We start from the raw sequence: 24192 nt of genomic DNA, 5'->3' as shown, positions 1-24192 counted from the left end.
GTGTGTTAACTACTTATGCTAAACAATTTGTTCCACCTTGTATTTAGCTGTGAGACACTGAGTACCTTTCCCAGACCTGAAGAGCAGCTCAAAAGCTTGCCTCTTTCACCAACAGAAGTTGGTCTAATAAAATATATTACCTCACTCACCTTGTCTCCTTGATATTTTGGGACCAACATGGCTACAACAACACTGCTGCAAACAAAAATCACTTTGCTGTGAAAAATGTGTTTATCCATTAAATTATAGAATCATAAAAATGTACGGCTGGAAGGGCCCCAAGAGCTCATCTAGTCAACCCCCCTTCGTAGAGGCAGGACCAAATTAGCCTTGACCATCCCTGACAGGTGTTTGTCTAACCTGTAACCATCTCATAGCCACCTGTAACCACCTTGTAGTCTTATGACTGCTTGTCATTTAGAGCCACATAGGCCACTTGGGAGCTTCCCCAATCAAAGTGGAGGGAGGCTAGCCACAGTGCCCAACTTTCTGTTCCAGCCTGCACCCTCTCAAAGGTGCCCAGGAGTGCACGTGAGCTGTCCATGGGACCCATTTTATACAGACCCAGTCCCTGTGCCTGATTGCTCTCATATAAAGTCCTGCAGACTCTTTTCCAGCTCTTCCTGCCAGGTGAGCAACACCTGCCTCTCCAGATGGTGTGACTGCTGGAAACTTTGCAGGGTCTTCTGCATCTTCTGTTGCTGTCTCATCACCATTGCCAGCAGAGGTGTTGAAACAATTTATATAGTGGGGTTGCTGTGAGCCATTGAACCAAACCCTAAACCATGTATAGAATGGAAACTACTTCGAGTCACGGGGTGCTGCAGCACCCCCCACACTCCTAGTTCCAGCACCTATGATTTCCAGGTCTCCTACATTGTCTAAGCTATCTAACCCTTGCACCAGTTCAGATGCCAGACAAGTCTGCAGTGTAACAGCATGTCATCCCACTCCGGTCTGTTTTCTAGCCACAGCCTGCTCAGAGACCTTCTGGGCAAATACCTTGTGCACTTTATTTACAGTGTTCCCACCACCATTACAAACTTGCGCAGCTCAGTATTTACAAGTATATAATCCTTAGCTCCCTCAGCCAAGGAGTGGAGAGACAGAAGGGCACTCCCCCTGAGGCTCTTTCCTGTCTGATTCTCAAAAGCTTTCCAGTATCTCTTTTCCCCACAAGCACTACTTTCCTGTGCCTTTTATACTTTTTGGGCTTGTGGGTTAATTAGTCTTATAGCCCTTTATACTCCACCCAGAATCTATCAATTAGGCACACCTTTTCCCCTCCCATTTACTCTAGGACAATTTAATTGATGATCCAGTGATCAGAGTTATAGTACAGCTGCTGTTGCCCAGCACTCTGTTACACATACCATCCCCTCCATCATCCAAGTCATTAATGAAAATATTGAGTAGGCACCAGACACAGGAGAGACTCCCCCGGTACCCCTCCTCCCCATATGACAGTGAACCACTGATAACTATTCTTTCGGTGCACATTTTCCACCAATCATGCACCCACTATATAGCAATTTCATCTAGAAACCATTCCCTAGTTTGCTTATGATGTCTCATTGGACTGTGTCAAAAGCTTTACTAAAATCAAGATGATCACATCTACTGCTTTCCCCCCGCCCCCCATCCATTAGGCCAGAAATCCCAACAAAGAAGGAGAGGAGGTTGGTTTGGCATCATATTGACAAATCCATGTAGGCAATTTCTTATCACCTTATTATCCTCTAGATGCTTATAAATTGACTGTTTAACAATTTGTTCAAGTATCTTTCCAGGTATCGAAGTTAGGCTGACTGGTCTATAATTCCCTGGGTCCTCTTTGTTCCCCTTTTTAAAGATAGGCAAATATAACACCTTTCTCCAGTCCTCTGGGACTTCATGAGTCCTCCATAAGTTTTTGAAGATAATGGTTCCGAGATTGCTTCAGCTAATTCCTTAAATACCCTAGGATGAATTTCAGCAGGCCCTGCCAACTTGAATACATCTAAACTTATCTAAATATTCATTATCAAGTTCTTTCCCTATTAAAGCTTGTGTTCCTTCCCCCTTGTTGTTAATATTAATTGTATTATGCATCTGCTCACACTTAATTTTTGTATAGAAGACTAATGCCTATTTTGCTTCAACACCTCAGCCTTCTTGGTGTCATCTATTATTAGCTCTGCTTCCCTGGAAAGTAGTGGACCTACACTTTCCTTCATCTTTCTATTTCTCTTAATATATTTATAGGACCTTTTCTTACTGCCTTTTATGTCCCTTGCTAGGTGTAACTTACGGTACTTGTGCCAAAGCCTTTCTGATTTGCTTCTGTTATTGAGTATTGTTTTGTACTTATCCTTAGCAATTTGTCCACCTATCCATTTTTTGCAAGGTTCCGTTTTGATTTTTAGGTGATTGAAAAGTTTCTGAAGCAGCCATATTGGCCTCTTGTTATATTTCCTTCACAGTGAGATAGCAAGCTGTTTTGTCCTTAATATTGTCTCTTTGAAAAACTGCCAGCTCTCCTGAAAATATGGTAACTTAGGCTCCACAGGATCATAAAACCTAGTATTGCATTAGGAGGATCATCCGACCTAGTATTGCATTAGGAGTAAGTGTTCTGTAGTTGAAGTTCCAATCCTATTACAGAAATTAATGTGAAATCTAAAGTATTTATTGTTTCCTCCCATATACAGGAATCTGCAGCTTATAATGCTGTTAATGCTCTTCAGTCCGCTTACGGTATAAGATACAGATATGGCCCTGCTTCTAGCACTTTGTGTAAGTTTCTCTCATAAACTGGTTTGTTACTTTGACCTAGATATGGTATATGGGGCGGCCTGTACTATAACAAAGGAAGCAAATCTTGTCTAAAGTGAACTTTGATCAAATTGTGGCAGGTGAGGAAGGCAGAGGGGAAGATGTAACTGATTAAATCCATCTGCAATGGCAGAGATAAATGCAACAGTTTCTAGAGAGAAAAGAAGAAAGACAAGGAACATGTCCAGTAAGCTGCAGTAAATTTTAGCATACATAAAGATCAATAGAAAACTTCAAAACAGGATATTTAACAGTTAAATCTTGAGATTGAGAGAAAAATAATTCATAGTAAACATTTCCATGCTCTCGCTCTCTCCCCTTGTAATTGAGATATCACTGCACATGGTGTTCATTCAGAAACTGAGGTGGTCTTTTTAAAAGCTGGATTTAGAATATCCCAGTTTTTCATTGAGAATAAATAATAGCAAGTGCATCTGTATTTGGAAATCTTCTTTAAAAAAAATGATATTGAATTCAAATGCTTATTCTTCCCCCAAGGGCAAAGGATCTTTAAAGCTTGGGTTTTAGCTAACAATGTTTGTCAGCTGAGCTCTCTAGGAGGTTAGTAAGGGAAAAGTTCAATAGTTTTCTACAACACCATAAAGACTTTTCACTAGGACCCTTTGATTTGATAACCATTTGAAGACGGAATTTACTCAGTTAGGACAGGCTTAAAACAGAATTTTATAAATATAGCAAGATAGTTTTCTTTATTTCCTCTGCTACTGATACAGATGTGCTCAGTAAAGCATTTTTCACCTTTCCTCACAACTCACTTTCTCTTTGTGCTTAGTCCTTCAGCAGAGTAAGATTGTGTTATAACTATACAGTCTTTTGCCATATCACAAGTATAGCATTGGGACTTAATGGTTAGGATTACGTTGAAGAAAATAGGCTATAAAAAAATCTTTATCTAAGTATACATGATAATTAAAATATAGAGGCAAGGAAAAAGTATGAGGAACACAGTTCTTCTGTGAGGTTTATCAGTGTTAACCACCATCCCTGCAAATGTTATTATGCACTGAGCAAACCATGGAAAATAGAGAAGGGATGGAAATGATTTTTGGGGAAAAAAAATAAAGGAAAAGTTTAGTCTACTTTGTCTTCTTAGACCCTGATCCTGCAATGTGTTCTTAAATACATGAAGAGTCCAACTGAAGTCAATTGGACCATGCAAAGAAAGGGTCTGCATGGATGGACACTTTTGCAGGGCTGAGGCCTTAGATTGCAATCACCTGGGGACAGGGACAGCATCGTCCTTGAAGCTCTGTACAGCAGTGTTCTGAACTATACTATAGGTGTTCAGTAAATGAGGTAGGAGAAAAGAGAATGGAGAGAAAAATATTCCTGGTGTGAAAGCTTTTTACATAAAAGATAATTATTAGATTTTTCCCATGTTAACTGTGGGCCTAATCATATATGATGCTAAGTCCCTTCCATGAGATATTGGATGCCCATGAACTTCTCTGGGAGATGAGGGTGCTCAGCACCTTGGAAGATAAGGCCCTGAGTTGTAAGTACTCAGTAAGAGTCTTAAATACAATATTATGATAACAGTATATTTCAAACAAATCATGATACTTTTTTTTCTTCCCCAGATGTGAGCTCTGGTAGTTCTATGGACTGGGCCTACAAAAATGGCATCCCCTATGCATTTGCATTTGAGCTGCGTGACACTGGCCATTTTGGATTTTTACTTCCTGAGACTCTGATCAAACCCACTTGTACAGAGACCATGCTAGCAGTTAAAAATATAACTATGCATTTGCTAAAGAAGTGTCATTGAGAGTTATATTTGGGATCCAGAACTTAGCTAATGTTTTACTTCAGGTGTTTATTAAATAGACACTGTCAAGTCATTGCAATTCTAAATCTGACATTTTAAAACTGTAGCTCACAGTAGAAAATGTGGTAATTATTCTACCTTGGAGGGTTGGGAGGTGAAAATCCTTTCACTTCTACACTGCAAAAGTCCTACTAAGTTAATATATCACATCAGTGATTTGTTCACAACTAAATACTCTGTCCTTATTAGGGATGAATACTAAGGTCTTGATTCTAGACCATTTAAATAGTGAAATTTTTGCCACTGACTTCAGTTGGAGAAAGATCTAGTCCCAAATACAGTTTTGGAGCCAAATTCTGGCAGGTTCCCCACACTGCAGACTTCAAGGAAACCCACACCCAGAACTACAGGGCACAATTGGCTACCCAATTCCTTCCATTCTCCCATAAATCACAGCATCTGCAGGAGCCACAATGGAACATTCCAGAGTGGGGTCTATAGATCAGTATAGTTCACGTGTTCATGCACTTATGTCCCCTAACCCAGCATTGGCCCTTCTACATAACGCCCTGTACTCCTAGTAGGAATAATGTATATGTGGTCCATGGTTGCTGCTGGCCAGACTACAGGCAGGAAACAGTATGATTTTTTCACCATATGTGTCTGCACTTTAGAGACCATTTCTTTCACATAGTGCCAGAATTTGACTCCTAGTTTTCTTTTAAATATTCAGAGTTAGATATTTTTAAATAGAGACCAGCATATTATCATGCATAAATATAAATTTTAAAAGTTGTGTTCCCTGTAATAAAGAATTATAATAGAACAATTAATAGATATAATATTATACTGTATGGATGTATAACAACAAAATAATTTGCAGTGACTCTGGACTTGGACAAGATCATCAGCTTCTGTACATAGCTGTGGGCAATGAAGTTACACCATTTTGCACCAGCTGAGGATTTGGCCCTTAAACAACAACAAATCGGAGTTCTTATTTCTAGGTACTTACAGTGAGTGCTCTGTGGCTACCTGGCTATTCAAGGTTTTCACATGTTTTAAAGACATTGATAATGGATTTTTAACTGAATGGGACCTAAAATGTGGAAGCTTTGCAGCTGACCGGTTTCTAGTGAAGAAACACAGTATTTGAAAGAACAATGCTGAAAGCACAGAGGTTTTCTTGGTATTTTCAGAATAATATTTTTGTTGCTAGATCTTTAACATTTTATATGTTTTAATATTTTGGGTTTGAATTTAAATTTGTCATAAAGTGTTAAATAAATCACATTTGTTAATAAAAATCTACAAACATATGAAGCATTCTTTCCATGTGCCTCCCCAACCCCTCTTTGTAATGTCATCCCTTGATCTATCACATTTAGTTATTAAACTCCTTGGAGCAGAGAAAGTCACTTATTTGTCTGTATAGCATCACAGATATCTATGGTGTTATATAAACAAATATCTACAGAACTCGAAGTCAAATAAATTACTCAAAGCTGCATTCTGGCGCCCTTACTCATGTGGAATAAAACCATCTTCAGTGACTAGTTCTATTGATTTCATGCTTATGAAGTAAGGATGGCAGAATCTAGTCCTGTATAACTTTAAGGATAAAATATCATTAAGACGACACACACACACAAGTTAAAATACATACATACACAAAAGTCACTTCTATGACTGGAAGCAACTTTCTGTGTTGGTTTATGGTTTTGTTTTGTTTTTCCTTTCATGTTTAGTTCAAGCTGCTTAGAATATACTTGATATGGGCTTAGACATTTTAGATTTAGCTGTTTGCAATTCAATTACTATAGTATGACGCAGAATCTCTTTACTTAGTCTTAATTTTGCCTTTTTGTAGTAGATTGGGTTATGTTTGGGATTTTTCCATTAGAAGAATCATCCAATTCAAGCTCTAATTACATGAGATGCATTTTTGCATGTTAAAATTCACTTTCATTATTATTATTATTATTATTAACAGTTGCTTCCTAAAAAGCATTCATATTAGCTCAGACTTGTTTGATTAAATCAAGCTTCTGTGCTGATTTAATTAGAGTCCAAAGGACAGAAGCACTCCGGAAGTATGTATGTGTGTGTGTGTGTGAATATATATTTCCATTCATAATCTTGCCTATGACCATGATCACAAACCATTTTGGAGAAGGCAGTAACAGCCCCTTGCTGTGCATGGTTCCTTGATGGTGATGCTAAAAGCACACATTCCACCCAGTTAGTCATGGTGCTGATCAGCTGCAGAAAGTTATTCAAGATTCAGCTCACAATGTTCATCTACTAATGACATTTGAGAGTAGGGTAGGAGAGAGAAAGAGAACAAGCCACCCAATCAGGAAGAGGCAACATTAGTGGTAGCTTGTAATCTTACCATGCACTCCAAGTAAGGATCAGCATGTAGCTCAGCCATCCCGGAGCAGGGGAGGAACCAGATTGAGAGTCAGAGTTATGATCTGGCTCCTGCATTTCTCTTCCTCCAGGGAAGAATTAATCTTCACCAGTCCTTTTGCTGGGACAGCTGGCCAATGAGTTGGGGACAAAAATCAAGGCACTGCCCATTCCTCATCTAACTGCACAGAAAGGGGGATAGCACCCACAAAACAACTGCCACACATCGGAGGGCATAGTCCTGCTCCTATCTCTTCGCTAGACACAAACTGCTCAGAGATCTTCTTCTGGTCAAACATCTCATTACATTTATTTAGAGTATCTTCCCCACAGCCATTGCAAACTTGTGCAGCTCAGTATTGACAAGCATATAGTCCTTAGCTCACTAAAGACAGGGAGACAGAAGGTATCTTCCCTCAAGAGATCTTTCCTGGCTCTGACTCTCAGAAATTTGCCAGTTTCTCTCTTTCCCCCTTGAGCACTTCCTTCCTGTCTCTTTTCTACTTTCTGAGATAATTTACTTTGTAGGTTCTCCTCAGCCCATCCCAATCTATAAATTAGGCATAAATTCATCCCTCAGATTCACTCCATGGCAATTTCATTGGTGATCCAAATGCTGGTACAGGTGCTGTTGCCCTGCACTCTGTCAACCATCTCTCCCTCACCTTACCTGACAAAGATTTTTCTTACCCCATGCTCTCCCTTCCTTACTGGAGGTGCTTCCTTTCAGGGTTCTCCCTCCATCTACAGGGTGATCATCCAGGCCCTCCTGATAGGGTCCATCCATTCTCTACCTGCAGAAGTCACACATAGTGGATGGAGGTTGCCTCCAAAATTCTGTTTCAAGTCCTCACACCATGGGCACCTGGTTACTCAGAGTTCCTGGTTCTCCTAACCCTCCAAAATGCACCTGAGCTTTTTCCACTTCGTGCACCAGTGGAGAAGAGAGGATATCCACTCGACCACCATTAGCAAGTCCAGGTTATCTTAACCTGGACTTGTTAATGGTAATCTTTATCCACTGGGCCTACATGCTTCCACACCCCCTCAGGGGTCTCTCCTTATGTTCTGGCTTTTATTCTCCCATCTAATACAATGTAAAACCTTCTACAGTACCTTGTTTTCCTTTTCTTCCTTTTCATCTTGGCTTGTGTCTTCTTGTCTAGAGGCAGCTACCTCTGTTTTGTCTCTTCCTTTCTCCTTGGGTATCACTTCCTCGCATCATGGTGATATTTTTCCCCTCTTGGGGCACCCCGACAACCACTTGTTTTCCCAAAGGGAAGGGCCTGCAGTCACTGCCAAACACAATGGGAAGGAATAACCTAACTCCTACCTCTACTTGTTTCCAAAGTGAACCTCCCCCAGACTTCCAAGGGTACCTCTGTCATAGGGCAGCACTTTTTATCCCTATGGACACATGCAATGTTCACATTTACAACTGGAATCATCTAGTGAGTTTTTACCAACTGCTGCCAGACTACAGAGCAAGCTGAGTCCATGTCTACCAGGCCCCTTCAATACTTCTTCCCCATCCTCACAAAAATGGTAGACAGTTTCCATTCTGTCCCCTGCCAATAAGTCCCAGCCCAACCACAGAACTTGGCGAAAACCACACTGCACGTATGGACGGTCTCTTTTGGCATGTCCCTGCTGCTCACACTGGTAAAAAGTAAGGGTACAAGTCCTTGTCATGAGCTCTTTCCGCTTCTTCTCTACACATCTTCCCAGCTATGATTTGGGGTCATCCACAAGGTCCATCTTAGAGAAGCCCCATCCCTGTGCCCCATTGTCACTTCTGCCCCCCTCATCAGGACTCCTTGTCCTTTGTAGTGACTGCTGCTGCACATTCACTTGTCCTAGTACAAAGTCCTGCAGGTGCTTTTGCTGCTGCTGCTTCTGCCAGGTGAGCATACCTGCCTCTCCAGGTGGCATGACTGCTGGCAACTTTCTCTTACTGTTCCACCAGCCACTGCAGAGTCTCCTCCAGGGTCCTGGCCACTGAACCCTCATGCCAGCTATACTCCCAGACAAGTCCCCAGTATGACAGGGCATCATCCCATTCCTGCCTGTGTTCTAGCCACAGACTGCTCTGAGGCCTTCTTCTGGTGAAACACCTTGTGCAATTTATTGATGGTGTTACCCCACCACCTTAGCTCACTCAGTCAAGGAGGGAGGAGACAGACAGTAACTCCCTCCTGAGAAAGCTCTCCTGGCTCTGACTCTCAAAAACCTGCCTGTCTCTATCTCCTCACTCCATACTTCCTTCCTGTACCTTTTCTGAGCTAATTAACCTTTTGGGCTCTCAGTCCATACCATTCTATCAATTAGGAAAAGCATTGCCCCTTAGGTTTACTCTGAGGCAATTTAATTGGTGATCCAATGATCAGAATGCTCTGTACATGATCACATGGGCTCTGGCAATGAGGATAGCCCACTCAGGGAAGTAAGGGGTCTCCTTATACCCCCTAACTCCCCTACACCGACACACAGCAGGTTTCACAATTGAGCCCTTAATAAATATTCTCCTTAATTCTGCATCTAAAAAGCTAATTGATCAAATGTGGAATTTTAGAGATGTGCATGGTTTTCATTAGAACTTTGTCATGGTGAGCAAGGTTCAGATGAAATAATCTTTAGAGCAGGGGCAGCACAGAAAACATAGCAGCTACACTATATGTCTGAATGAACTATTTGGGATAAAATATGATTTTATATGAGTTATGCTGTCATGGTTCCCCCTGAAACATCTGTCTTAACTCTAAAGCATCTGGTCTGAAGAGTAGTGAAAGATTTATTGAATTCTCTTGAAAAATATAAGTATTCTTTCTTCTCTAAATAAGTTTGTCTAAAATTGAAAATCCAGCTGACCTCTTTGCAAAAAAAAAAAAATCATTGCAAACATTTTAACATTTGTCTAAGAAGCTTTGACATTTAAAAATGTTTGATGTCAAGAGCAGTCCATTTTATGCTACTGTGGCTACATCCTGGAAGCTGCACGTGAGCAGCCCGAATACATACCCTGCACCTGGGAGTTTCAAGGGTCAAGGTGGGAAGTAATACGTCTCCCCTCAAATCTGCAGCAACCTTAGAAACTGTTGCACCACATACATAGGAGAGATCGTTCAGTGGATTGGTCTAGTCACAGAACCACTGGCCAGCCATTCACGTCACCAGTATGACAGGGATAGAAGGGACCCCACAAAACACAACTCTGTGGTGCTCAGAGAGTGGAGACTTCCTATGTGGGTCCCTGCATCTTGTTCCCCCTGCACAGTGGAATTACACTGACTTCACTGCCTATCAATCCTTTTATGCCCACAGGGATTTCAGGAGCACTGAAATGCATATAAAATCTTTGAAGAGAGTCACTAACAAAATCCAGGCTATATGTGCTGAATTACGAATGGATAATATGATATTTTATGATGAATCATCAAAAGTTTATTATAAATAGAAGATTTTACCTTGAAGAATAAATTCAGTATCGACTACTTGAAATTAGACTGATGTTCTTTTTTGATTCACAAATGTAAGCTTGCTGAACATTTCATCTTTCCTCAGTAATTACTTACAGCTGTTCCCTTTTTATTTATTATCTTTACTAGCATTCTATCATGTACAAGATAACTTGACTGATAACCAACTTTGGAAACATTGATTTTACTTTGCTGTGCATGTTTTGCTGAGAATATTTTATCATCCAAGATAACATCAAATATGTCAATGGTAGAATTCTGCTATTATTAATCTTGTGGTCAACAATCTCCTATACGGCGATGATGTGAAATCCAGAAGTGACAATTTTGTTGACTAACAGAATAACTACACGGATTTTGAAACTGAAAATATCAATTAGCCATGATTTTTAGTGGCATTTCTTCCCAACTCTGCTGACTTATAACTTTCAATAATAATTTAAAAAAAACGTAGAAACTAATTGATATGTAGGAGACACTCCTAAGTTTCTCAAAGCCATCCTTCTGAGCAAAAGAATTTGCATCAAATGGGAGCCTATATCATAACATCGAACTAAGTCAAATGTTAGACTTTAGAGAGTCCAAATAATCTTGACCAGTATATAGTCTCCAGACAAGTGTTTTTACTGAGAAATATCCATAATACATATTTGTCTGTAAAATGCAATGGCAGTGAATTAAATATACTGTATCTACATAATGTAGAAAGAGTTTATGAAAAGCACTGAAGTTAATGCTTCTGGTAGAAGGGGAGAGGAATTATATAGAAACATATTTCAAAATAAGTTTAAGAGTTATCAGTTTTTGAAATAGAGGCCAATGACCACACAAACTGAATGTCACATTTATGACTTAAGACACCTTTCTAACTGCCAGAACCAGCAGTATGAATAGGATTCAGATTCTGTTTTCAGTCATACCAGCGTAAATCTGGAATAAATTCACTGATTCCAGATTTCCAACTTTTTTTTATTGTTTTAAGAGGGGAGAAACAGCTAGGTCAATACTGAAGTAAACGGAGTTATTCTGGATTTGCATCAGTGTAGCTAAAATCAAAATCTGGCCAGTGGTCTGTAGGCCAACTGACCATGCCTCAACAAATTTTTTTGTTTACTTTTATTTATGCCAGTGATTTTTAATAATTACCTTAGAAATTCCATTGTAACTGAGAGGTTAATAATTAAGGGTCAGATTCTGATTTAGTCATGTTGAGTAGTACCTTATTCTCTGGGTCCCACTGAAATCAATAGCACCAGTTCTGGAATAAAGTACCAGAGTATATATAAGAGTATCTATCATGTTTGTGTGCATTCTCATTGCTGCTTATATAGCTTTGTCAGAAGACATTTTAATTTCCAGTTTTATTTTAATACAACAATCGAATTCTATTATGAAAAATGTTTGCCAGCCACATGACTTAATGTTGTTGACTTTTACTACGGAAAGCTAGATGTTACCATTTCCCTTTAGTTCTTAAGTGACAGTGAAGCACCAGAATAATACCTCAGACTTGTGGCTCTATCATTACCCAACTGCTGTGGAAAATAGGGCAATTCAACAGAAAGCTAAATAAATAATATCTATACTTTTCAAAATATAAAATCCACCTAACTGTAGCTGCAAATATTATACCAGACTAGAAGAGAGAGTCATCTGAGTCATTTAATTAAGACAGTGTGAATTAGGTGAAAAACTTACATTTAAAATATGTCTAAAGAATCCCAAACTTTTAACCCTTTTTGAAAAAATCCATCTGGTAAATTAGCACAAGTTGCGTATCATCTCTCAGTTTAAAAATCTTCAAATACACTGAAAATTTAGAGCATTTGTTATGGTCAATGTGTTTATATTAAATTTTCATGTTCATGGAAGATAAAAGTGTAAGACCCATGGAGACTTAATTGTTTTCTTCAGATCAGCTATACAAGAAGAAATAAGTGTGCACCCTTACTCCCAGTCCAGTTGATTATATTCGCAGACTTTCATGCCACACTAGCATCACAAAGTCATGATTGCTGCCAGCCTATCCTGGCAAGAAGTTAGTCAGCCATGAGAAGAAAAGATCCACAGAAGGTAGCTTGTAAATGAGTTCCCCACCTGTAGCTGAAAGTATCTGTTGCCTAAGACTGCAACTGAAATTTTAAAGTTTGAAATTCTACATCCTTGGGGCTGGAACTAACCTCTTTTGCAAATGACCACAAAAGGGCAGATGGATAGATTCTGGGCCTGGTTTAACTACCAGTCTTCTTCTTATAAATTATTATTTATTTTAAATACTTACAAACTGGGGGATCTCCCCTAACTCCAGTCACTAGAATGTAGTGAGATGACACCCCCAACTCATTGCTGGGAAAAAAAAGTTCTGGGGACAGAGGCACTTCTTCAGAGAACAGGTGAATCTGTAACCCCATGGGTCCCTTGCTAATTACCCTGGATTGGCAGGAACTGAGTGGACAGGCAGGAAAATCTAGATGTCTTCAGGTTGCAGTTCATTTCAACTGTCCCCTGGGTGAATGGCTGAATCAACCACAGAAGAATCTGCCCTTGAATTAAGACATTAGGGAATGCATTCATAATTAATATATTCAAATGGTAATTGAAAAATCCTGTCATACTCTCAAGCCATGCAGACAATGCATTCATTACACATGACAAAGAAAGTCCTCCCACTACAACAAAGAAATTAGATGCACAGCTTATTTGTAATGTCCATTCTGTGCATATAAGGTTTAGAGATACTCTTTCCAGCCTTTTTTTTTTTTTTTTTTTTTTTTTTTGCATTAAAGAAGATATGGTGCAGAACACACCCATAACAGTAAATTATTCTAACCTATCTCAAGGCTGTTAGGAGTATATACTTTACCTTAGCCAATAGGTAGTCTAGTCTGAAAAGATGTTGTTATGGGTGTCAATGTGGGTGCTTTTGCCTTCGGTGCAGACTATGGGCCATTCTTTCTGAAACGTCATATTCCTTTGTATACAAGTACTTCTCTTAGTATCACTCAGATTGTTGTTTTTATACTCTTAAAAACAAATAATTAATCAAACCCTATTATCATTTCTGCACAGATAGTGTCAATTTGTGTCTGAAGAGCTATACAGAGAGACAATTTGGGCAGGTATAAATTTTAATCAGAATTTGTATATTTCATCAAAATACTGTATACATGTAAGGTTTATCAAATAGTGCTATAGTTACATGTCTATATGACTTCTTTTTTTAAACTTGTCATAACTTTGACAAAAATAATATCTTCAGGTTGAAAAGTTCCATGATTTGCCATAGTCCAAGTAATTGATATACTTATTGATTTTTTTTTCTAGTTTCCAAAAATGTGGTTTGGCTGGTTTTGAGTTAAAAGGGACAAAAACAACAAAAGCTAAGTGTAGAATATTTGTCTGTGCTCAACTAACCAAAAATTGCTTAGTTTTAATACATGCAAGTTGGTATATCTTTAGTTTTTCTGAGGGATAAGTCACCTAGTTTGAAATAAATTATTATATTTACAGAGCTAAGTATTGTCAAAAATGACATACTGTTATTCTCTTGGGAGACAGCCTAAGGGTTAATTCAGTGGAATTCATGCTATTGTGGTAGGAGATTTAGAATTATATTTGACCTTGTTCCTCAGAAACTGTCAGAAAAGAACTCTGTATTTGAATATACCTTATGGGGTGAAATTTGCCATATCATGCTGTTTCTCTCCTCCATTTCTTTTCATCCATTTCAAAAAGGAAAAGAATACTGTCTGACAGGGGCATCTTAAAGCTATAATAAATGCTAGTCCTTGGTAACCAATTTAAATCATGAATCTCTTACAAATATGTGAACTTCCCCACATACCTACGCAGATTCATTCACAGACAAATGAGATGTCTCTTTGTACAATGTGTACTGTATAATGGCTTTTACATAACAGTGTAACTGCAATACTTGGCAAATCATATAGTTGCTGATAGCAGCCAGCATGTTCTCAGTGTCTATCTCCTAAACTATGTAAACCTATGAGTCCAACTGGTTTGGACAGACACCTAAAGATCCCTGATACTGCAAGAACATATTTTCTTCATACAAATAAAAAAAACCTCTCCTCAGTTTGCTGCAAGATATTCCTGCAGGTCATTTGCAAGGCTGAGCTGCTACTGATATTAATAATGTATTATTATTACCATAGTGTCTAGGAGACCTAGCCCTGGACCCCAGTGTGCAAGGCCCTGTACAAACACACCTCAAAAAGACGGTCTCTGCTTTAATGATGCCCTTTCTGCTTTGGGTTGATCCTGTGAGTTGTGGAGTATACTCAGCTCCCAGTGAAATCAAAGTAATCAGAGGGTGCTCAGGATACCTGGCAAGATTGAAAAATTGTGAAGAATATGCTATGCATTAGAACTTCATGAAAAAGCCTGTTCAAAACTATATATATAACAAGATGTAAATGACTTTTTGAGTTAAAGAGTGGTTCCTTAGAATGTTTAGATATTTTCTATTAAAACCTTGGCTGTATTTAAGGCCTGTATTTATGCCACTTAAAAGTTAGAAAAACTCACACCCACGAATGCCATAGTTAAGCCAACTAACCCCTGGCATAGACGTGGCTAGGTGTCAGAAGATGCTTCATTTCTGAAATTGCTTTTTGCTCTTAGTAGCCCAGTTTGGAAGTAAACAGCAATTATTACCATCCTGCTGTCTGTTTGGTGAATTGGTGGATCCAGTCTTACTCAATTACAGTGAATCCACCCCCACAGTTGGTACTAATTGGCACCTTGCTGCTTGTCTTTGAAAAGAGGCCAAGGATGGATTGCGCCTGAAGAACTAACTACTTTCTGATCCCCCGAGTTGATTCTTCCAGGTCAGTTTTGAGGCCCATTGGCAGGACAATATAGGGAAGCTGGCTCATGGTGTACCTTTTTTGAGGACAGAATACTTCAAGTCTCCAGAGCTGTCAGGCCACCACCCTATACAAACACTAAAATTAATGTAAAAATTTAAAAAGGAGGGAGGAAACACTCATTTTTGCATATCACCAGCATGTTCTAGAAGATCCTCAGCTGGTGCAAACTGGTGTAGATCTATTGGCTTCAGTGGAGCTGTGTCAATTTACGTCAGCTGAGGACTTGGCTCAGTCAGTGTAATGTGCGTAAACAGCTGATGAACACAGACCCTTAGCCAGAGAAGACACTCAACATAAAACATGTTATCATAATATTATCACTTAACGTTGTTGAAATCAACATATTTTCTTTTTACTCTGTGTATGTTTATGTAAAATCCCATCTATTACCTGGTATCAAGGTCTCAATCTACACAAGACTGTCCCTACCGTGCTTAGTTTGTCTGTTGAAAGATACACAAAAAGAACAGGAGTACTTGTGGCACCTTAGAGACTAACAAATTTATTAGAGCATAAGCTTTCGTGGACTACAGCCCACTTCTTTGGATGCATACAGAGTGGAATAAATATTGAGGAGATATATATACACACATACAGAGAGCATATGCGTGTATGTGTGTATATATATCTCCTCAATATTTATTCCACTCTGTATGCATCCAAAGAAGTGGGCTGTAGTCCACGAAAGCTTATGCTCTAATAAATTTGTTAGTCTCTAAGGTGCCACAAGTACTCCTGTTCTTTTTACGGATACAGACTAACATGGCTGCTACTCTGAAACCTGTCAGATACACAAAAGTTTGCTATAAGACAGTTTTCTGGGTGTTACTTCTTAACACTTATGGATGTGTGTCTCTTTGAAAATCCTCTTTGGATGGTGACCTGCTGAGAGCTTTTTAAAAATGTCAGTAAGTAAAATACTTATGTATATCCGGATATTAAAAACTGAAAGAAAAAAAAAGATTACACTCCATAGTGGGAATATTCAGAATGAAAATGCCAACTAATGTGTTTGGGGTTTGTTTTCTCTTTTCAGTCATTATTAAGAAGATTAAGGAACAGGCACAGAGGAAATGCCTAATTAGTGGTGGTGTAAAAGATCTGGATTAAATATGAATAATATTATGCACTGAATGGAGTGGAATTAGTCAGATTCTTTTGGCTGTTGGAAAAAAGAACAATTTTAGCAGGAGATGAAATAACTGAAAACCCAATAGATACAGGGGAAGATGAAAGGGAAACAATAATGAGGGGTAATTAGGTGATAGACGGGTCAGACTGCCTACTGAGAGAACAAACAGGAATTAGTGGCAGAGAAGCCAACTGAAAGATCAAAAGTAAGAAAACAAACTTTGGCAAATAAACAAAGAATAATAATTTTTGATTTAAAAGGATGGCATGAGACTTAGAAAACAACCTCTAACCTAAAGAACTTAAAGTAAATGGATATTAATTATTGTAGTTCTAATTTCTGAAGAAGGAAGACTAAAGGAACAAAAAAATCTAGAAAAGAATCTGTTGTTTAATATGAGGGATCTCACATCTCATGATCAAGGTTTTAATACCTAAAAATTAACATGTCTTGGAAGTGGCCCCATGTAGATGTTCTTGTCTTGAGGAGTCCTGTGATATAATTTATTTTTTACATATTTAGTGTGAAGGGGGACTATGGGTGTAGTATCATGCTGTATCACCTAACACCTCACTTGCTGTGTGTCCCACTGTACACAAATGTGTACACTTACGCTACCTCCTATTTTGAGGTCATGTCCTGAGGCTACATACATGTAGTTTTGAAAGGGCAGAAATTGGTAAATATCTGCTATGTGGCAGGGAGGAAGAAAGGCAAAGCAGCTGCGAATCCATAGAAGATTAGTCTATGCTGCCTGTGCAATACAGTTGTTTCATCTGCAGTGCTGCTCCACAGGGTAATTTGGAAGACGGTAAAGTAATGCACTTCTTCTGTAGAAATGTGGGAGACTTTGGGAGCACATGTAAGGAAAAACAGTGCTCTTGGCTTTTTTTGTAGTAAACCTTTCTTGTCATAAATACTGTTCAAAATAGAGGTGTGGTCAGAATAAATCCATATGGGTAAAAACACACATACAAAAGCAGCAGTTGGCTGCCTTTCTCCCTATATTCTGCAGTAGACAACCATGCAATGATTCCTTTCCCCAGCCCCACTGCATTGCAGTGCATTTTCATGTGTACAAACTTTTGCTTGGGCTTTGTTCACATTTTCAGGATAGGGCTGATACTCTAGATATATAGATTTATTTGCAATGAGGAATACAATAAATATGAGGCAATGCAGTGTGACATTAAGTCCACCCAATAAATTCCAACTAAAATACAGCACTGGAATCCTCAAGATAAGACTTCTGTGGGACCACTTCAAAGGAAGGTCAATTTTTAAGCATGACAACCAGGATTGTGCAAGTCCATTTACACTAAATTTACTGCTCTATACTCACATCCACTACAGTGTAAAAGTTAAGGCTGAAAATTTAAAATATATTAAATGAAATGGAAAACAATTGACTAGGAATCATCTTACCTGCAATTAGGTATGAGGGACATTTTTAACAAGTTAGAAGCCAGATTGTTTCTCCAATCTATGATAAAAAATGGCTTTTTCTATTAAAAAGATACCCAATAAATAATATTCTTTAAACACTGAGAAATTCATTGTCAGACAAAAAGGATATTACTTCTTTGATATTTGTTTATTTTGATTGATACACCCACCAGTTAAAAATTAGTGATGTAGGTATTCATTGACGATTCTTAAACACACAACCAAAAATTAGACCAATCCTGTAACAGGCCACAAGTAGTATTCAGCATATCCATGGCAACCAGCAATAACCCAACAATAAAGAACATACTTGAGATCTTTAAGACTGCCTACCTGAACTTTCCCATTCCTTCCCAGCTGGGGAAAACAAACTGTCCTCATATCGCATCGTGCAGGTCAATCAACTTTGGTTATTATGAAGAGATGGGGGTGTTGTGGTTACAGGTGTAGCTGAACCTCTGTCCCCTTTCTGGTTTTAGGCCTCATGCCTTTACCTCTCCCAGGATGGAATTTCACAGTTCTCCCAATCTTAGACCAGGACTTGTGTATCAAGTGTATCCTGCGTATCAAGTTTTTTCTACCCATCAGGTCCCACTGAGCTTAGGCACCTGCAGTTCTTCCCTTCTAGCATCTGTAACCAGTGGTGTGTATAATGACCGAACAGCCTTATTAAAACAAAAGCATTGTTTACTCTAGCAGTAGGAACAAAGCATTAGAGAAAAAAAGAATTTTAAAACAAACAGTCGACACACATGTCCATCTTACCTAAAGTCTTGCCATCCCCTGACAGTGGGCAGGCCTAGCCTCTTCAAACACCCCCAGTAGGGTCCTGAGTCAGTCTGGTGCCCCCAAACAACTACTTCCCTCTCTTTTTTAATCCTGCCAGAGTTCTTTTATTCTTCTGTGTTCACAGGCATTTTTCTGTGCTGGTCAAAACCAAATTTATAGATTGGCTGCAGGCAAAATCATCAGAGCTAATAACCTTGGCATTGTCCTTTAACAAATATTAAGCGTTTGCTGAAAACTAGCACTCTCTTTTCCTCCAGCCTGTTTTTACAGACAAACTCCCGTTGAATTAAATGAATAGTGTCATACAATAAACAGGTCAATAGCCAGGCCAACATACTGTATTCATAGGTTACCACAGGGTAGCTCCAAATCCATCCTGTGGGGAGTGAGTTCCAAAACTGGAGAGCCCTCAAGGAGGATGCCAAACCAGCTGGCCCATATCCTATACTTGTGGTGTACCAGCTGAGGAGACACAGCTGACTGCAACTGTGGCAACCCTAGATCAGTTTTCTTTTTTTAGTCACCTCTTCTTTTCTCTTTCCTACTTCCAATATATTATTGCTAAAGGCTTGTAAGTCTAAGGTAGCCTCTGAACATAAAAGAAAAACTACCATTTTGTAAAAAAAATGTCTGAGAACCTCATATATTTATAAAAATGTGCAAATTGGAAAATTAAATTAGAAAATTAGTAAACATAATAAATATTCAGAATAAGAAGCTGTCATCCGTTCTGTGTGCTATTACAGAATCCAGTTCTGTTGTCAATGAAGTCAGTAATCCATAGTTTGTGATAAAGGAAATGGTGCTCTACCCCAGTACTAAAATGACCACTGGTGAGTAGAAGAAAAGGAAGTATAGAAAAGCATAGGTACAGAAGAACATTCTGGCAACTATAAATGGTGTGTGAAGTGGGGTATAGCCCATGGTTCTACACACTGCATTAAGCTGCACCACTCTGTGAATTCTTTCGCCATGTATTGTGGGAGAACTTGCTTGTCCTTTCTGCACCTCTGTGCAGAAGTGTTCTTAGCCTGCCAACTCAGTAAACTAAAGCACTTCAAGCTCTGGACGCTCCTCACTTCTATCCATAATCTCTGTTCCAGCTGGTGTCAAGACCTGGATCCAACTCAGGACAATGACTTGTGCCATCTGTTGGCACTTGTAATGCAATGACCATTTCCACAACCAGAGACAGAGAGAGGGTATGAGACATGGTGGAAAGCCTTTCCACAGTGGCTTTTCAACTTGAAGAGGAGATGGCAGGCTATGGTGAGTAGTTCAAGCAGGATGTATGGAGTAGTGGAGACCGCTGATACAGGTTTTAATAGCTACAGAATCCCCCTGTGCTGCCTGACAGTTTTGGGGCAGGACCACAAGCACAGACTGAGTGCGACTACATTGTCATGTAGACCTGGCAGTGGATCCAGAACTTCCGCATGAGGAAGGGCACCTTCATGGAGCTATGCAGAATTTGCTCCTGCCCTCCAGTGCCAGACAAAGAAAATGAGTGAAGTCACACCAATCTAGAAGTGGATTTTTATTGCCTTCTGGAAACTGGCTACCCCAGGTGGCTAATCATTTTGAAATTGGCAAGTCAACTGTGCTGTGGTGATTGAGACTTGTGAGACAGTTACTGCTGTAGTTTACTCTTGGGTGATGAACATTGCTAATGTCCCTAAAATAATAGCTGGGATGGAAAAAATGGGATTCCCAAACTGTCCTTGGACCATCAATAGTACATGGACCACAGTGTGTCCCCCTGATAGTGCACATGAATAAGTCAGTCAGAAAGGATACTACTTGCTCAGTATGCAGATCTTGGTTGACCATAGAGGGAGGTTCATTAATACAGTGTAGGTTACACTGGAAGGTCCATCACGCCAGGGACCTCAGGAGATCTGGCATTTATCTATTTGGACAAGAAGGGACTTTATTCCCTCCCAATAATATTGATATCAAAGGATGTCTGTGCCCACTATTATTTTAGGAGACCCATCAAATTAGGGTGACCAGACAGCAAGTGTGAAAAATCAGGACATGGGATGGGACGTAATAGGAGCCTATATAAGAAAAAGACCCAAAAATCGGGACTGTCCCTATAAAATCGAGACATCTGGTCACCCTACATCAAATCCTCTACTGCCCTGACTCATGAAGCCATACCTTGATTTCTGAGCACCTGAGAGATGGTTTGCTGAAACACTGAGAAGCTGCAGGATGGTGGTAGAATGTGCATTTGACCAACTGAAGGCAAAATGGCACTGTCTATAAAACCATTTGGATGCCAGTGCCATTTGTGATATTAGGATGCACTGTATGCTGCGCAACACATGCAAGAAGGAGGAGTGTTTTCACCAGGAGTGAGTCGAAGACAGTGTTGGTTTATGGGCCCAGAAAATGCACTTGTGATCATTGGTGCTAGATCCAGGAAAGCAACAGAAGTAAAGGATACCTTGTGTGCCCACCTCCTAGCTTTGCTTGGAGAAATGTGAAGATGTGGAATAATGTGATTTGCCTGTGGTATAAACATATCAATTTATCAGTTGTTGTTATGAGACTTTATTAAAAGCACTGGTTTACACTTCCTGCCTTTTTTGTTGTTGTTGTTGTTTTTTCCCACGGGCACAACATCTGCCACTAAATAAAGAATGCAAATGTTATAAAAGTGAAAAGTGCAAACAAAACCTACAATAACGTCATGCAGTCAACATCACTGGTAATGGAATTGCACATCACCATTGTACTTCTTCACTAATCACTAGATGTGAATAGGGCAAACAGGGTATATCTGTCAATGTACATTTCCATTCCAGGAGAGCATGAGTTGGCTCATTCCTCACTCCATGCCAAACTTGTCCAGTGGCTGCATTGGCTGCAGGACATGGTATTATGGAGGAGAACCTGTAGGCGATTGGAGCACCAGATTGGCCTGTGCAGGGACAGAAGTAAGGGCAGATAGGGGTGCTGGGGTCTGCTTCCTGCTGGTCAGCAGGCTAAGCAACTGCTCAAACAGCCCCTCTGCTGCTGTCAATCCTGCTCCCTCATCACCCTGTCATGTTCAAAGTACACTACCAGCAATCTTCCTTCCTTGTTTCAGCCGCTCACTTCCCTTTCCTTCCCTGTCCTGCTCCATCATTTGCCTCTGGAATTCTAACTGCAGGTCTGACTTGCATCCAAAACCTTTCTGCGTGTTCTGAAGCAGGTTGTTCCTGACCATTTTTCTTTTCCCCTGCTTGTTCAGGGTCCTCTCCCCAAGAAGCACAAGTGGGTATTTAAGTCCAGTGGAGGTAAAAGGCCCTGCAAAGGCAATAAAAGCATATTATTTTTTGGACCAGGGAAAGAAAGAAAAGTTTCTCCCCTTTGACGTTCTTAGTCACAATAAAGCCACAAGTTGCGATTTTGATCTCCTTGGTATGCCTTTATTCCATCTCTCCATATTTGCCTATTCAGAAGCAGCTGCATCTCAGGTCAGCAGCCCACCAAGACAATGGTAAATTGTCCATAATTATATTTTAAAAACCTATCAAAATGGCCTGGGGGTTCTGGTGGCCACAGATAGGGTTGCCAACTTTCTAATTGCACAAAACCGAACACCCTTGCCCAGCCTCTTGCCTCAAGGCCCCACCCCTTATCCAAGGCCACGCCCCTGCTCACTCCATCCCGTCTCCCTCTGTCACTCGCTCTCCCCCACCCTCACTCACTTGCTCGCTCATTTTCACTGGTCTGAAGCAGGTGATTGTGGTGTGGGAGAGGGTCAGGGCTCTGGCTGGGGGTGTGGGATCTGAGGTGGGGCCAGAAATGAGGGGTTCAGGGTGTGAAAGGGGGCTCCGGGCCGGGGTAGTGGGGTTGGGGTGCAGGAGGGGGTGAGAGCTCCTGCTGGGGGTGCAGGCTCTGGGGTGGGGCCAGGGATGAGGGACTTGGAGTGCAGGAGGTGGCTCTGGACTGGAGGGTGTGGCCTAGGGGTTCAGGGTGCAGGAGGGGGCTCTGACTTGGGTCAGGGTGGTTGGGATGCAGGAGGGGGTGAGGGCTCCAGTGTGGGGTGTGGGCTCTATGGTGGGGCTGGGATGAGGGGTTTGGGATGTAGGAGTGGGATCTGGGCTGGGGCTGAGGGGTTCAGAGTGCAGGAGGGAGCTCAGGGCTGGGGCAGGGGTACAGAAGGGGTTGCAGGGTGTGGGCAGGAGTTTGGGTGCGGGAGGGGGCTCAGGGCTGCAGCAGAGGGTTGGGGTTTAGGAGCGTGAGGGCTCCAGATGAGGGTGTGGGCTCTAGGGTGGGGCCAGGGATGAGGAGTTTTGGGTGTAGAAGGCCGCTCCGGGCTGGGGCAGGAGTGTGGGGAGAGAGGTTGCAGGCTCCAGGAGGGGGCTCTGGGCTGGGGCAGGGTGTTGGGGCACAGGAGGGGGTGCAGGCTCCATGTGGCAGAAACCTCAGGCAGCTGCCAGGAAGCAGCGACCTGCCCCTCCAGCTCCTACGCAGAGGCGTGGCCAAGCAGCTCCGTGTGCTGCACCCGGTTGCAGGTGCTGCCCCCTCAGCTTCCATTGGCCATGGTTCCTGGCCAATGGGAGCCACAGCAAAGCCGGCACTCGGAGCAGCAGCAGTGCGCGGAGCCCCAGTGGCCGCCCCTATGCCTAGGAGCTGGAGGGAAAGGTTGCTGCTTCCGCGAACCGCCAACCCCACACTGAATGGACTTCTAATGGCCCAGTCAGCACTGCTGACCGGAGCCTGCAGGGTGTTCTGGTCGAAAACCGGGCACCTGGCAACCCTACCCACAAACCAGGGAACTTTTACCACTGATATTATTTCAGGAAGAGGATTTCAAGATTGGAAAATCTTGTTAATTTGTTGGAGATACCAGACTGAAAGAGGGAACAACTTTTCCAGAACTCTGGCAAAAGATCATCTATCTATGCCAAGAGATGTTTCGTTGCCTAGTGACTGGTCAGCAAATCAGGAGAGGGCTAGTAAACTCAGGGGGTGGCATTGGACCATCTTGAGTTCCTCCTGTAAGAAAAGCTCTCAAGCATAGTAAGTCAGGAGTGGACACTGAACTAGAATGCAGAAACTTGCTTACAACATATCTGCCTTTTCAACCTGCCTCCCCAACAGGGACCAGCAGTATCAAGGTACCAAGTACCAGCAGTACCAAGACGCTTTTTAAAGTACTCGGCACATAATACAGCCAAAGGTCATAAAGTAGGACTTAAAAGGCTGTCTCATACCATGTTTCAATATTCTTTACAGTATGAGGAAAAAGTAGATTGCAGCATATATATATATATATATATATACAAATGCATGTATGCTTGTGCCACATGCATCTCTGCATTTGCAGGAATTGCTTATCTTGTACTTCCAGCTCTGAACAGATCAGTGAAATTCTAGCTACAGTATACCAGTAGTTGCATGTAATTTCCCCCCCTGTTTAGAATCCATCTTGGATCACGCATA

At 40.9% G+C, this 24192-nt stretch overlaps 1 protein-coding gene across 1 annotated transcript in view; it reads left to right on the top strand.

Moving 5' to 3' along the window:
* The window catches only part of CPA6 (carboxypeptidase A6), a 113798-nt gene extending 107880 nt beyond the window's left edge, over nt 1-5918 (top strand). The window contains exons 10-11 of the mRNA XM_034759448.1: nt 2691-2775; nt 4416-5918. Of these exons, the coding sequence (XP_034615339.1) occupies nt 2691-2775; nt 4416-4603 (273 nt within the window). The 3' untranslated portion in view covers nt 4604-5918. The remainder of the gene's footprint in view (nt 1-2690; nt 2776-4415) is intronic.
* The last annotated feature ends 18274 nt before the right edge of the window (nt 5919-24192 follow it).

This window comes from Trachemys scripta, chromosome 2, assembly GCF_013100865.1.
Source record: "Trachemys scripta elegans isolate TJP31775 chromosome 2, CAS_Tse_1.0, whole genome shotgun sequence".
NCBI classification, from domain to species: domain Eukaryota; kingdom Metazoa; phylum Chordata; order Testudines; family Emydidae; genus Trachemys; species Trachemys scripta.
Note: the sequence above shows the minus strand (reverse complement) of the source record. Positions and strands in the feature narration are given on the sequence as shown.